General features: G+C 43.8%; 1 protein-coding gene across 1 annotated transcript in view; it reads right to left on the bottom strand.

Annotated features, from left to right (window-relative positions):
* Positions 1–12,013: 12,013 nt before the first annotated feature.
* The window catches only part of GPR143 (G protein-coupled receptor 143), a 45,142-nt gene continuing 40,505 nt past the window's right edge, over positions 12,014–16,650 (bottom strand). The window contains exon 9 of the mRNA XM_065423762.1: positions 12,014–12,093. Coding sequence (XP_065279834.1) covers positions 12,014–12,093 — 80 coding nt within the window. The remainder of the gene's footprint in view (positions 12,094–16,650) is intronic.

Raw genomic sequence — 16,650 nt, 5'->3', positions numbered from 1 at the left:
TTTATTGAGAGGTATGTGGAAAAAAAATTGTTGTTGAAAAATTGGTTGTTAAAAAAAATAATTGTACAAGATACATAAGGTGGTACTGTTCCTTCGAGCAACTATTTTGATATTTTTGATATCAAATTGTCAATAAAAATATTGAGTACAAAATTGAAATGGCACAAAAATGAAAATGGCATAAAATGTGCCATTATTTCAATCTTTTTTTCTCAACATTTTGATTAACATTATCGAAAAGGCTATTACAGTATTTTGTTTATCAAAAATTAGGCTTTGGGTAATATTAAATTTTTATAATCTCAATATTTTTATTAAAAAATTAAATCTGTGAAAAAAATCATAAAACATTAAAAAAAACCACAAAAAACTTTGAAATGAAATCAACTTTGAAATTTAGAAACTTTAACCATCCCTTGCTAACTCAGTTGAATAAGGTTGATATGGTCAAGAAATGTAAAGTTAATCAAAAATAAATTGTAGTGTGTTCATTCAGCTTTGGCAGTACTCATCTTGCAAGGGAGAAGAAGGGGGGAGCCCAGGTTCTTCAGCACCATGGACAAGTCTGAAGTGTCTTGTTTTTTGCACAAAAAGAGGTAGTCCAAATATCCTCTGTTGGGAGACAGCTCAGTTGCACAAAGGAAATCATCGGTAAGGCTAAGATTTTGTCATGGATATTTTTCGTAAAAGGCAGGGACAGGTCACAGGCAATAAAGAAAAAGTCACAGAATCCCATGACCTGACTTCTACTAAAAATATCCATGACGAAATGGGAAGGGACTGGGCAGCTGCAGGGTGGCTAGGAGCATTGGGACCCCCACCACCCGTGGGGACTCAGAGCTCCAGGATCCCTCTGCCCCCAGTGGCGGAGGGGAGCAGCAGGGTCCCCCTGCCCCCTCTCCAGCAGGGGGGAGCTGTGGGAATCCCCCTGCTGACACCGTAGTGGGAAGCTGCCTGAGTCCCCTTGCCCCATCCTGTGGTGGAGGGGAGTTGCCGGGTCGTTCCGCCCCTCCCCTCCCCCCCCCCCCCCCCGTGGTGGAGAGGAGCTGCTGGAGTCCCACTGCCAGGGTCCCCGCTGCCCCGGACCCCCCTGTCCCCTGCAGAGGCCGGGAGCTGCAGGGTACCCCTCCTGCCCATGGCATCTGGAGCTTGGGGGCCCACTGCCTCAGGTGGCGGCAGTACCTTACATCTCTCTGCCACTGCGGGAGGCAGTGGGACCCTGCAGCTCCCAGCCTCCGGGGGCTGCAGTCACGGAGGTCTTTGGAAGTCACGGATTCCGTGACTTCTGTGACCTCCCTGACAAAATTGTTGCCTTAATCATGGGGTAACAAATTCTCCATTTCCCGCTGTTCTGAAACATCTTATGCACCACTGCTGGCATGGGCGGTGGGTATCATAGGCTGGGGGAGGCTGTGCCTCCCCAAATAGCCTGGTGTGGCCCCACCCATGCTCTGCCCACAGGCCCCTCCTGCCATTCCCAGTGTTCAACCCTGGTCCAGGGGGGCTGGGGCTGGGGCTGGCCGGCCTGCTGCGGGGCTTGGGGCAGCTGGTTCTTGGGCCACACCGCCCGGCTGCCCAGTGCACTGGGGCAGGGGCCACGGTGGGGGTGCTCTGGGCTCCTGAAGGGGAGAGGGCGGGAGGGGGAGGGGCAGGGCTTTGGACAGAAAGGGGGGGGCCGGGGGCTAGCCTCCCACAACAGCTGGTTCACCAGCTGCCCATGACTTCTGAGCTTATTTATTTTGTTGGCTTATAAAAATGTTGTAAATGCTGTAAAAATCCAGTGCAAGATGAGCTAGAAGTTTTCTCCCTACTCCATGAAACAAAGGCCCAAATGAGGAAATACTCTCCTTTTGTATAAATATTTATTCGGTTATTAAACAGCACAGTGGTGACTATGCTAGCAACTCCAGTGCAAGGTTTTTTGTTTTTTTTTAAAGCCCTTAAATGATTTATATACGGCACTGTTTAGCTGGATAATACAGCTACATGAAGTTTGCTGCTTAAAACCAATATTCTGAGCTTTTCCAAATGGTGTCAGACCCGGCAGACAAAAAGACCAGACAGACTTATACTCAGAGATATAAATGTACAAATATAGGCGTGTATAGATAAGCACTTACATTCATATTTTGAGAACAATCTGTCACTTTTTCTTTCTATCAATTTAGGTGCTTGGGTAGCCCCCATTAATGTACCATGTGAGCACCTTGCAAATGTTAGTGAACCAATTCTCACAGCATGTCTAAGAAGTAAGGAAATTTTATCCCCATTTACGGATGGAGAACTGAGGCACAAAGAGTTTAAGTGTTTTCCCCAAAATCATGCCGAAAGCCTAAGGCAAAATGGGAAATTAAGAACATAAGAATGGCCATGTTGGGTAAGACCAATGGTCAGTCTAGCTGGTCCCAGCATCTGGCAATCAGAGGCTTAGAGACACTCAGAGCTTGGGGTTGCACCCAGACCATCCTGGCTAATAGCCATTGATGGACCTATCTTCCATGAACTGGTCTAATTCTTTTTTGAACCCAGTTATACCTTTGGCCTTCACATCGTCCCCTGGCAATGAGTTCCACAGCCTGGCTGTGCATTGTGTGAAGAAGTACTTCCTTATCTTTGTTTTAAACATGGCGGCCTATTCCATTTTATTGGGTGACCCCTGGTTCTTGTGTCATGTGAAGGAGTAAATACTTCCTTATTCACTTTCTCCACACCATTCATGTTCCCCCTGTAATGGGGTGCACACCGTGCCCCTTCGGCTCGGCCCTGCTCTCCCTCTTCTCAGAGACCCTTCAGGCTGGTGCAACACCCGTGCTCTTTATTTTTTATCAAGCCCCCACCACCAGTTTCCAACTATATACAGGCTTTTTAACAACAGCTCAGCCTAGCACAGACCTGGCTAGCAGCAGACTAGGAGACTCCCGCTGAGCCTGACCTGACCTGACCTTCCCCTCCTGGTCTTTGCCTCCCTCCGGTTTCCCCCACTTCCTCCCAGTCTTACAGCTCCTGCTAATGAGGCTGGCAGGTGTGGTCAGTTACCAGGCAAGCATCAGGCTACCTACCCAGTTCCAATTCAGTCCCCCTGATTGGGGCTGGAATGACAGGAGCTGATTAAGGCCTCTCTAGCAGCATCGTGCCACACCCCTCCTTAGTTATCTCTTTTCTAAACTGAACAGTCCCAGTCTTTTTATTCTCTCCTTATATAGAAGCTGTTCCTTATCCCTAATCATTTTTGTTGCCCTTCTCTGTACTGTTTCCACTTCTAATGTATCTTTTTTGAGATGGGGTGACCAAAACTGCACGCTGTATTTGAGGTGTAGGCATGCCATGGATTTATATAGTGGCATTATGAGATTGACCATCTTACCTATCCCTTTCCTAATGTTTCTGAACATTCTGTTTGCTTTTTTGACTGCCACTGCACATTGAGTGGATGTTTTCAGAGAACTATCCACAGTGACTCCAAGATCTCTTTCTTGAGTGGTAACAGCTAATTTAGACTCCATCATTTCATGAGTATAGTTGGGATTGTTTTCCAATGTGCATTGCTTTGTATTATTTAACACTGAATTTCATCTGCCATTTTGCCATTTTGTTACCCAGTCACTCAATGTTGTGACTCTTTCCAGTCAGCTTTGGACTTAACCTGAGTAATTTTGTATCATCTACAAACATTGCCACCTCACTGTTTACCCCATTTTCCAGAACATTTATGAATATGTTGAATAGCATTGGTCCCAGTACTGATCTTTGAGGGATCCTGCTACTTGTCTCCATTGTGAAAACTGGCCATTTATTCCTATCCTTTGTTTTCTATCTTTTAGCCAGTTACTGATAGATGAGAGGATTTTCCCTTTTGTCCTATGACTGCCTACTTTTCTTAAGAGCCTTTGGTGAGTGAACTTCTGAAAGTCCAAGTACCCTATATCCACTGAATCACCCCTGTACACATGTTTGTTGACCTCAACAATTCTTATAGATTGGTGAGGCATGATTTCCCTTTACAAAAGCCGTGTTGACTCTTCCCCAACAAATGGTGTTCATCTATGTGTCTGATCATTCTGTTCTTTACTATAGTTTCAACCAGTTTGCCTGGTACTGAAGTTAGACTTATTGGCCTGTAATTTCCAGGATCGCCTCTGAAGCCCTTTTAAAAAAATTGGCATCACATTAATGCTCTGTAGTCATTTGGTACAGAGACTGATTTGAGCAATAGTTTACACACCACAGTTAGTAGTTCTGCATTTTCATATTTGGAGTTCCTTCAGAATTCTTGGGTGACTCCCATCTGTTCCTGGTGACTCGTTGCTGTTTAATTTATCAATTTGTTCCAAAACCTCCTCTAACGACACCGCAATCTGGGACAGCTCCTCAGATTTGACACCTACAAAGAATGGCTCAGGTGGGGGTAATACATGTAATTTGATCCTTTATTGTGGTCTTTTTAAAAAGTTTTCATGCAGTTTGCAGACATTTCAGGCTTGTGAGTGTTCCTTTTAATTTCTGTTTAGCTGGCCTTATTTTTGTGTAGTTCCCCTTTTTGAAATTAAATGCTACTGTGGTGAGTTTGTTTGGTAATTTTCCCCTACAAGGATGTTAAATTTAATTACACTATGGTCACAATGACCAAACTGTTCAGCTATATTTACTTCTTGGACCGATCCTGTGCGACACTTAGAACTAAATCAAGAATTGCTTCTTCCCTTGTGGGTACCAAGACTAGCTGCTTCAAGAAGCAGTCATTAATAGTGTCGAGAAATTTTATCTCTGCATCCCAACCTAAGGTGACATGTTCCCTTTGAGATCCCCCATTATTATTGGGTTTTCTGGTTTTGTAGCCATTCTAATCTCCCTGAGCATTTCACAATCACTGTCACCATCCTGGTCAGGTGGTGAGTAGTATATTCCTACTGCCATACTCTTATTATTCAAGCAAGGAATTTCTATTCATAGAGATTCTATGGTACCGTTTGATTCATTTAAGATTTTTATTATATTTGACTCTGTGCTTTCTTTCACATATTGTGCCTCTACCCCACCAACATAACCTACTCTGTCATTCCTATATATTTTGTACCTGGTATTACTATGTCCCATCAATTATCATTCTTCCATCAAGTTTCTGTGATGTCTATTATTATATCAATATCCTCATTTAATTCCAGGTACTCAAGTTCACCTACCTTACAATATAGACTTCTTGAATTTGTATACTTATAAAATTTGTCAATATTTAGTTGTCTGCCGCCATGTGATGTAACTGAATGGGACTCTTTTTCATTCAACTTTTTCTCTTCAGTTCCTATCTGTACTTTATCAACTTCTATCATCTCCTCTTTATTGGGAGTATCCCCTTTAATAACTGCTCCCCTAAGGGATATATGTCTGTCAGAATCATCTGCTCCTCCATACCTGTCGGCTTCCCCCCTCCCCCAGGCCTTAGTTTAAAAACTTCTCTACGGCCTTTTTAGTTTTACATGCCAGTGATCTGGTTCTGTTTTAGTTTACGTGGAGCCCATACTTCCTGTGAAGGCTCGGCCGTTCCCAAAAGGTTCCCCTGTTCCTAATGAAGCTAAATCCCTTCTCTGAACATCATCATCTCATCCAGGCATTGAGACCCTGCAGTTCTGCCTGTCTAACTGACCCTGTGCTTTAATCTCTTACCTAACCATCTAAATTTGTCCTCCAGAACCTCACTCCTACCTTTCCCTATATCACTGGTACCTACATATACCATGACCGTTGGCCCTCCCTAGCACTGCACATAAGTCTGACTAGATTTCTCGAGAGGTCCATGACCTTTGCATCCAACAGGCAATTCACCATGCAGTTCTCTCAGTCATCACAAATCCAATATCTATATTTCTAATAATTGAATCCCCCATTACTATTACCTCTCTTTTCTTAATAACAGCGATCCTCTTCCCCAGAGAGGTATTCTTAGTGTGAGAGGGTACCATGACGTCATCTTGAGAGAGAGTCCCAACTATGGGATCGTTTCCCTCTGCTCCAGTTGGATGTTCTCCTTCCCTTAGACTTTCATCCTCCTCAACAGCACAGAGGCTGTCAAACTGGGGATGGGACCGTTCTACTGAGTCCCTGAAAGTCTCGTCTATGTACCTCTGTCTCCCTGAGCTCCTCCAGTTCAGCCACTCTGGTCTCAAGAGCCTGTATTTGGTCTCTGAGGGCCAGGAGCTCCTTGCACCGAATGCACACCCATGCCACCTGCCCATAGGGCAGGTATCCATATGTGCTGTGTTCAGTTCAATAAACTGGATAGCCCCCACTGTGCTGCTGCCTGCATTATTTTTACTCTTGCAGAGGTTTTGTTTGTTTGTAGGGGGAGGGGTTTTGGGGGGGGCAGGGCGGGTGTTGTTTGTCTACATTTAGAGAATGTTTATTAGGTGTATTTCGTACTCACATTTTCTCTCTAAACTCACAAAACTCCCCTGTTCACTAGCTCTTCTGGTCACTTAGGAGCTGGCTTTTTAAACCCCTGTTCTTCCTGAATTAGCCCCACCCCCTAGTCAAGGGATCCTAAAGGGACTAGGGATCAAAGGATAGCAGGCTAGAGTCTCGTTAAGAAGCTCTCAGCCTTGCCTAGGGAGGCTGCTCAGCACACAGCCCCCAGAAACAGAGCACATTATAAACGTCAATTAATTAGGCACACGAGGGCAAGCAAACAAGCACACAACAACAAACAAACAGACAATAAACTCATTCCAACAGTCACATATTTGCTTCTCCTTTACCTGGAGAACCTCGCAAAACTCCCTTGTTCACTAGCTCCTTTGGTCGCTTAGGAGCTGGCTTTTTAACCCCCTTTTGTCTCTGAGTTAACCCCACCCCCTTGGCAATGGGATTCTAAAGAGATTTGGGATCAAATTGGAAATTCTTCTTCTTTCTTTTTTTTCTTTTATGACACTTTTCCTAGTGAGGGTCGTGGCAGCAGCATGGAGAGCAGGGAAGATGAGACCTCCTTTTCCTCCGCAACAGGTTCCAGCTCCTCCTGGGGGGTTCCCCAGCATTCCCAGGCCACCCGGGAGATATAATCCCTCCAGCGTGTCCTGGGTCAGCCTCGGGGCTTCTGCCCAATGGGATGTGCCCAGTGGGATGTGCCTTATCAGGTGCCCGAACCACCTCAACTGGCTCCTCTTGATCCGGAGGAATAGCAGCTCTACTCTGAGGCTCTCCCGAATAGCCGAGCTCCTCACCCTGTCTCAGAGAGTAAGCCCAGCCACCCTGAGGAGAAATGTCATTTCCACCGCTTGTACCCATGATCTCGTCCTTTTGGTCATTACCCAAAGTTCATGACCATAGGTGAGGATGGGGACGTAGAGTGACCTGTAAACACAGAGATTCATCCGAGAACTGAGTTCTCACTTCACCACCACGGATCAGTACAGCGCCCACCTCACTACCACCGCCGCACCCATCTGCCGGTTTAGATCCCGCTCCCACTTGCCATCACTTGTGAACAAGACCCGTAGATACTTAAACTCATCTACTAAGGACTGCTGCTCCCCTGTCACCTGGAGAGAGCAGTCCACTTTCTTCCCGGAGAGGACCATGACCTCTGATTTGGAGGTGCTGATTCTCATCCCAGCTGCTTCACACTCAGCAGTGAAACGTTCGAATGCACATCAGAGATCGCAGTCTGAAGAAGCAAGGACAACACCATCTGCAAACAGTAGAGATGCCACCCCCAAGTCCTCACCCACAGCTTGGCTGCGCCCTGATATCCTGTCCATGAACATAACAAACAGGAGTGGGGACAAGACACATCGTTGGTGGAGTCCAACACCCACCTTGAACAAACTCGAGAATGCTGAGAATAGGAATGCAACTCTCACGCTGAGAATAGGGGGACCGGATAGCACGCAAAAGCAGCACCGGCACCTCATACTCCCACAGCACTCCCCACAAGACATACCTGTGAATGCAGTCATATGCCTTCTCCGGGTCTACAAAACAAAGGTAGACCGGATTAGCAAACTCCCACAACCCTTCGAGTTTCTGTGAGAGAACAAAGAGCTGGTCCGCTGTTCCACGGCCAGCAGGGAATCTGCACTGTTCCTCCTGAATGTGAGGTTCAACTAATGGGCATAACCTCCTCTCCGGCACCCTGGCATAGGCTTTGCCAGGGAGGCTGAGGAGTTGGGGGTGGCATCTCTATAGTTGGAACACACCCTCTGGTCTCCTTTCTTAAAGATTGGGACCACCACCCCAGTTTGCTAGTCCAGAGGTACTGCACCCGCCTTCCACGTAACATTGAAGAGGCGTGTTAACCATGATACCCAAATTGGAATTAAGCCTCCTAATTAGTCCAGTGCCCTACCTAGAAAATCATCTTTCTTTCTGCTATAGTGTCCAAGTGCAGGTAAATGCATCTTCATTATGATGACCCAATGGCTTTTGCAGAGAATTTAGATCTTATCACATCCAGGTTTTAGGACATTCTGTGTGTGTGGTTTATTTTTGTCCTTTCCTGAATTTGATTATGTATCAGGAACACTTTGGCAAATACATTTGTTTAGAAGCATGGCTTCAGTGAGAGCTGTAGGTGTTTCTGGAAATCAGCATCCTTCCATTTAGGTACTCACATTGGTACTTCCATGCATATCAGCTGCTCATAGGCTAAAACCTTCTACAGTTTGAAAGAACACTTTAGAACATCAGTCAATATTTTCAATTTCAAAATATGTTTTTGTTGTAGATAATTTACATCTTGATATTAATTAGTATTTACTCCATTTTGAGGATCTGTGGCAGGCTGATCTCCATTTGGCAAACTTGTCGTGACTGAGAGGAACTTCAAGTAATAGGAATTTGTTATATGTTGAGAAGTTTCTGCACATTTGCTGCAAAGTTTACTGCAACACAGAGTCATACAGCTTTCTCCCTCTTGACCATTTCAAAAACTACTTTTCAGTAAAGAAACAGACACATGGATAATGTGAAACAACTCACTGTTAATCATTTGTATTATGGTAGTTGCCAAAGGTCCCAAACCAGGATGGGAGCCCAGTACAAACACAGATGAATACACAGTTCATGCCCTGGAAAGCTTCAAATGTCTGCTATTCTAACAGGGAGTGTGTTATAGCATGCCTCAAATTAGTTTTTTAACTGGCTTTCTCCAACCAGTGTCATTGGTAGATGACCTTAAGCTGTCTTGTGCGGTGGCTAGGTGCCTATTTTAAGTACAATTTGTTGAAGAGAAGCTGTATATTGTTTTTCAATCTGTGGAAGTGAATTACTTTTTCTCTGATCTTCTCTACAGCAGTGGATGGATTTCTTGTTGATGAAATACTTCTGTTGAGGCACTGTGAATCTGAGGACTTTCTACATCAACCTCTGGTAAGATTCCAGGAGGAGAATGTCACTATTCCAGTTATGTTCAATATTTATCTGTATAAAGTACTGCTGAGCTAAAATCAGTGTGGTGATTTCCAGTGCAGATTACAGATTGTTAGGGATTAACCTCCTCTTCCAAACCACTGCAAACACTCCTAAAATGAATACACTATCCAGATCTTGGGAAAGGTATATTATCTCCTCTGCCTCTAAACCAAGAAGTGTTTCCCCAAAGAGTTCTTTCTAACATCACAAAGTAACACCTACAGTTATTTCAAATACTCATTTGGTTGGTTAGGGATATGCTGCATTTGAGGTAAATGAAAAAGCAGCTATTGGCTTTTTCACTTCTTCCTGAGTCATCCTGTCCAGAAAGGAAAAAAATGTCCGTTCTACTCAGCCAAAAGAATGGTTCCTGTCATAATCTGAAAATATAACTATCTTCAAAGAGGAGTCCAAACTCAATACATAGGGCCAAATTCTATCTCTGTTACACCAGAGTAACTCCACCGACTCCATCAACTCTACTGAGTTACACTAGTGTAACTGACAACACAATTTGACCTATAGCTCCTTCATCTTTATAAGGTTCAAAGTCTTAGTGTGAACATTAAAGGACAATAGATACATAAAAGCTGCAGTTAATTTTATAACAACCAATTAAAAGGACCTTAACCAGAAGGAATGTCTCACATAGCCAGGTCTTCAGTTGGTGTAAATTGGAATAGCTTAATTGATTTCAAGATGAAGATCTGGCCCATGGCATTTTAACAAAACAAAAAGAAGCAAAGCTATATCAATAAAAGCATGGCATTTTCCACCAGCAGGAAAGGTACCATACATACAGTGCATGATGTACAAATTCAAAATGATCAGATTTTTCCCTCTAAAAATACACCCAGCTTGTGCCAGAAACAATTTTTTTTACAATCAACCAGTATGCTGAATTAATCAGTCACCCTAAGACAACCTAAATCATGCTAAACTAGATTTGACAGGAATTTGCATTAAATTTCCTTGAGTACATAATCATAATCATAATTACATCCATCAGTCTCAACATAAGTCTTTTATTTTTTATTTTTTTGGCAAATGAATCATCTCTTTGGACCATGTGGACCAAATTCAGAGATGAGTTTAAGTAAATGAAGAGGGAGTATAAGTGAGTATAATTTACATCCAGCCCTTCAATGTGTCTGTTACGCCAACTTAGATTCCATCTAGACTCCCTTGATTTACTTGCTTGGACTTTCACCACTTTATCATGTAATTTACAGGTCCCTTTGCACATCACCTTAGAATTTGACTCAAAGGGAGTCTAATTTGTATAATTCACTGTACTGGGATGTGCACCCCACACCAGCCCTTCTAGGGTTATCAAGGGCCTGAGAGGCCAATTAGTTACCTGGCAAGATGCAGGGCCAGGGTTAGTTAAGAGTGAAGTCCTGCTGGGGAAGGATTGGGACAGCACTATAAAGCCAGGAGGCTGAAAGCAGAAGGGAGCTGCAGGGGAAGGAGTCTGCAGTCACTCCCTGGAGGAGGGAGACCATCAGGGACAAGGAAGAAGTCCAGACAGAGAGTAAGCCTGGAGATCCTACCCTGGAGTAAAGAGTCTGGCAAGAGGCTAGGAGTGGTGTAGTAGCCACAGGGAATAGAGTAAGCTCCAGGGGTAAACCCAGAAACAGGCAAGACAATAGAGAGGCTGGGTAGGAAGGAGCCCAGAGAAACAGCAACAGGGACTAGGCCTGAGCAGATCTAGATTGTTGGTTGAAGAATCCCTGGACTGGAACCCGGTGTAGTGGGCAGGCCCGAGTTCCCCTGCTAGCCACTGGTAGAGTGGCATAGAGCCCCAAGCTGGGGATGAACACCCTCAGGAGATGGCATTTGGATCGTTTGTCCTGTTGGATTTTGTAACCTTGGAAGTGGTGGGGGGGAGAGATAGCTCAGTGGTTTGAGCATTGGCCTGCTAAACCCAGGGTTGTGATTTCAATCCTTGAGGGGGCCACTTAGGGAACTGGGGTAAAAATCTGTCTGGGGATTGGTCCTGCTTTGAGCAGGGGGTTGGACAAGATGACCTCCTGAGGTCCCTTCCAACCCTGATATTCTATGATTCTATGAAATGGTGACCTGGCCAGAGGGCCAAGTTACAGAAGCAACTTGCAGACCAATGCACAGCAAGGAGGCACCGGATGCAGTGAGAGCTACATTCCCAGACCTAGACGCAAGGAAGCACACCCTGTTACGTTTACATACTAAAGGGTGAGAAGAGAGAGCTGAACAGAGAAAGCACCTCATAAGTAGGTGCTTCTTCTGTATTTTAACTTACACTTTCTAGACTTCCTGGCCATGTGTGAGGAAGAGTGAATGTAAAGGATCCTAACTCACACTACCTTAAACATTATCTCTGAATCTGGCCCTCTATGTCTAGTCCACAGCTCAGGCCATTTAAATCTATCCAAAAAAAAGTGCTCTTTCAATTTGAATGCTAGAAAATTGTTAAGAGCAAGTGAGCTCAGCAATCAGACATGTACTGAGGGTGTTGCTGGGGGGCAGGGGAGGAAGATACGTGCATTATAAAAGAGGGAAAACAATCAGGCAAATCCTTGAGAACGTCTTCATGTCTCCAGATACCCATTTTATGCCTTGCACAGTTTTCCAGTTATTCAGCATCAGGATCATTATCCTCTAAGTCATGTAGCTCACTTGGGATCTGGATTTCAATTGTGCTAGCATCAGAACCTAGCAAAACAAAAGAGAAAGGACTCTGTTACTTTCAGAAATAGGTGGAAATAATTACTGACTGGGTCATTTAAAAAAATAAGATGGCAAGGTGCTAGTTCTGTTTAACCATATACAGTAGGAGTCTCGGTACATAAGCTTTCAGACCACAGAGCTCTTTGGCCAGAAGGTTTATGTATTCAGACAGACAGTATGTGAGGGCAACAAAAGTTATCTTTATCTACCCTGTGCCTTGTTGCTTTCAGTGTAATTGCATTCCTAGGGAAATGGTTGATTGCATTACCCAGTGAGCTATTGGGGAGCTAAGTTATTAAACTTAGAGTACTTAATGTGATTGTGGGAGAGTCTGTGAGCTTTGGCCAATAATTTCTGGTGCTTTGAGCAAAGATATTTGTTAAAGCAACAAAAATGCAGATCTCCCTGTCACATGGGGGCACATGATGGCGGGGGGGGGGGAGGGGGAATGAAGTTCATGACATTTCCACAGAAACTGTGGTATTTTGTTGAACACTGTAGCCTGAAGGGAGATAGCTGGCTTTTTAAAAGAAAGTTCACACAAGATCTGCTGTAGTAGGCTACGGAGCATTGCAGCCAGTTGCTTGTACATTTCCCTAGCTGAAATTAATGTCCACCTAGGTTCAGATATTGTTGCTAGCTCTGGTACTACTTGGGAGTGTGAGAGGTAGGACAAGAACACTTCATCTAGTGCAGGTATGATGGAATTTATTCTTTATGCTTCTTGAACAAAACTTCTCAGAACTAAATGGTTTTAAAATGCTACCTTATTTTTAGAGAGAGAGAGGTTCTTTACACATTTCCATGGTTTCTCAGGATGCTGCAGAACAGATGTACAGGGGCCTTTGTCCACACCCTGTACATATCAGTGCTAGATTCTGCACCAGTTTCAAATAGGCCAGGGAAGACAAGTAAGGGAGCGAGAAGCTAGAATAGGAGGTTGGCCTGGAGATGGGGGATTGGAGATTGACTGTGTTTGTGGATCCAATGGCTACAAGTCCAACTCTAGGGGATGGATAGATGTTATGGTCTCTACTACCTAGAGCCTGGGATTTGGAATAATGGATCCAGAGCTCCACAGTTCCCCACCCACAGACTGAGATGAGGCATTACCTTTCGAAACCCACACACTATAACTGGTTCAAAAAAGAGTTAGATAAGTTCATGGAGGATAAGTCCATCAATGGCTATTACCTAAGATGATCAAGGATGCAACCCCATGCTCTGGGTGTCCTAAGCCTCTAACTGGCAGAAACTGGGAGTGAACAACAGGGAATGGATCACCAGATAATTGCCATGTTCTGTTCATTTCCTCTGACACATCTGTCATTGGCCACTTTTGGAAGACAGGATACTGGGCTAAATGGACCATTGGTCTGACCCAGCATGGCTGTTCTTATGTTCACACTTCTCCTGCTCAAAGCCCATTAATCCATGCTTTGAGGTGAGGTAAATTTTACCCAAAGGAAACACTCTCTTTAGGTAAGCATTAAAGGTACTCCTGCACTCTCAAAATACCATCAGCCCCATTATCCAGCACATGCCACCTGAGTGGTGCAAAGTAGTTCTGAAGTCAATTAATCCAGCCACTGGAAGATTCCCGCTGTAAAAGTGCTCTGTTTTGTTGTATTTCCTACTACTAGATAACTTAACTGTGGCATTGGAGTTGCAACAATATTCCTACTGCTAAAGTCCTAGCAAAAAACGTATTTTGTGGGGTGTAGAGCATGATAACATTTCCTCTTTAGCCACCAAAAAGAAGGGCAGCAGCATCTTGCAAACTAACTCTCTAGTTCATGTTTAACTAGACCTTCACATTTATAAATGGAAGATGGAGGCTCCTTTCATACACAAAACTTGAAATAAACCTTTCTGTGGCACTTAACAGTATTGTTTGTTGCCTGAATACCATAGAAAAACAAGCTCTTGGGTTTATTTTTATTTGACAGTTACCTGCAATCGATATAATTTCTAAATCAAACCAAGTTTTGTTTTTATCATTGTTCTTACCATTGGCCATGAAAGGCTAAATCATTTCCTTTCTCTCTGGGCCAAATTCATCGTGGTGTAATCCATTTTATGTATCTAAGTCTGTTGTGGTTTGAGGTTTTACTCACACTAACGGAATACCATACTTTAACTTGGGAATGTAAGTAAGAGAGTGATTTCCATTCAGATGAGAGAGAGGCAGAAATGGATGTTAGGAACATTAGCTTTGTTAACAGAATGCAAACCTCCAAGACTTCATAACAATTAAATACTTCCAGTTGGAACCACTAGGAATTCCCCTTAATTCTAATGATTGTCAGTCAGCTTCTCCCATGTGACCCAGAGCAAAGCAACCTTATCTCCTGTTTCTTTAAATGAATTTAGTGCTCATGAAGTTCCCAAATTAACATCTTGGAGACTGTTCTAATTATCTGCAGAGCAGGTATAGCCAATTTTTCCCTTCTAGTGGGCCTAATCCCTGACCCAAAGGGCCAACTGCACAAGAGTTAGAGTGTAGATCAGACTCCATGTCTTTTCAATTCTTGACCTCTGCTGAAACTTTCAATAAAGATGAAAATGGATTACCGCTGCAGTGGTCATTTTTGTGAAGTTGATACCTGTGATCTGGGAACTAGGCTAAGGCCACAGACTAATTTCACAGAGGTCACCAAAATGCCATTGGAGGACAATTGCTTTAGATCACTACTGACCTGGATTTGGATTCATACCATCCTTTTAGGGGCTGAAGATCTCAATAATCCATTCTCTTGAACCAACTCATTCCTCCACTCCTCTGTCCTATATGAAAAGTCTTCTTCCTGTTTACCCAAACCAAATGGATACATGTATTCTGAATGCCCCTGTGCAATGCCTCTTGGCAAAGCTGCGTTCTTTTCTCAAACTTTTCCTTAAGAGCAGTGTTAGGATGAGCTCCTTCCTAGCCTAATGGCAAGATGGAATCTGTGCAGAGATGACTGGTACCTCCTGACATTGGGGGGGGGGGGGCATAATTTAAAGGTTTGTCCCCTCCCAAAACAGCTTGACTCGCAGCCCCTCCCTGCAGCTCCCAGCTGTTTGCTGCTCCCTCTCCCCTGGGCACAGCTCCAGGAGCTGCCTCCCAGAGTGGGGCACCTGGCTGGCAAACCCTGGCAGAAATCGGGGGGGCGAGGGGGTGGAAACGTGCCCCCTCCTGCCCTCCACACATGTCACCTCTGGTTGCAGGAGAGAAGCCATTGATGTATAGTTGGATAATTCATCTACTTTTGCTAAGGAACTGCAAAAGATCAGGTAATGTCAACCAATTTACTACTAAGCATTCCATTTTACAGTACTTTATGATTCAATGTGATCACAAAGTTGTACTAAAACCCACTGAATATTCTGACTCAGCAACCTCACAGACACAATCATGTTTATTTTTATTGTTATTTTAGATGAATAGATTATAAAGACAGGCTTGACTACTGTGATCATCTAGTCTGACCTCCTCTACAACGCAGGCCATAGAACTTCCCTGAGTTCATTTCTGTTTGAATTAGATTACATATTTTAGCAAAACATCCGTCTTGATTTAAAAATTGCTCATGATGGAGATCTATCACAACCCTTGATAAATTGCTCCAATGGTTAATTACCTTAAAATAAATACATTTGTGCCTTATTTCCAGTCTGAATTTCTCTAGCTTCAACTTCCAGCCATTGGATCTTGTTCCACCTTTGTCTGCTGGACTGAATGTTTAAAAGGGGACTGGATAAATTCATGGTGGCTAAGTCCATAAATGGCTATTAGCCAGGATGGGTAAGAATGGTGTCCCTAGCCTCTGTTCGTCAGAGGATGGAGATGGATGGCAGGAGAGAGATCACTTGATCATTGCCTGTTAGGTTCACTCCCTCTGGGGCACCTGGCATTGGCCACTGTCGGTAGACAGATACTGGGCTAGATGGACCTTTGGTCTGACCCAGTACGGCCTTTCTTATGTTCTTATGTTCTTATGTTCTTATGAAGAACCCATTATCAAATTTTTGTTCCCAATGTAGGTACTTATAAACTATGATCAAGTCACCCCTTAATCTTCTCTTTGTTGAACTAAATAGATTAAACTCCTTGAGTCTCACTATAAAGCATGTTTTCTGATTCTTTAATCATTCTTGTGGCTCTTCTCTGAACCCTCTCCGGTTTCTTAACATCCTTCTTGATTTGTTGACACCAGAACTGAACAAAACATTCCAGTAGCGGTCTGCTTAACTCTGTTAAGCTATCTGTACCTAGATACCAGGAATGTCATTTCACCCTAGTGGAAGCCACTGTATCAGGAAGGGAGGACATTACAATTCACTGTGGAACCTTGAGTGCACACTAGGAGGGCCCACACAGCCAGTTAGTGCCAGCAAGCTAGTGTGCTCTACATTCACACCCTGGCTTGCCATGCACTAACTAGTTATGTAGACAAGCCTTTAGGGAAAGTCCCCATGCTAAAATATTTGTTTCCTGACTCTAAACACACAACTTCCCAAAGAGGGAATGCATTCTCTCTGTTTTATATATATATATCT

This window comes from Emys orbicularis, chromosome 1 (assembly GCF_028017835.1).
Source record: "Emys orbicularis isolate rEmyOrb1 chromosome 1, rEmyOrb1.hap1, whole genome shotgun sequence".
Taxonomy (NCBI): Eukaryota; Metazoa; Chordata; order Testudines; family Emydidae; genus Emys; species Emys orbicularis.
Note: the sequence above shows the minus strand (reverse complement) of the source record. Positions and strands in the feature narration are given on the sequence as shown.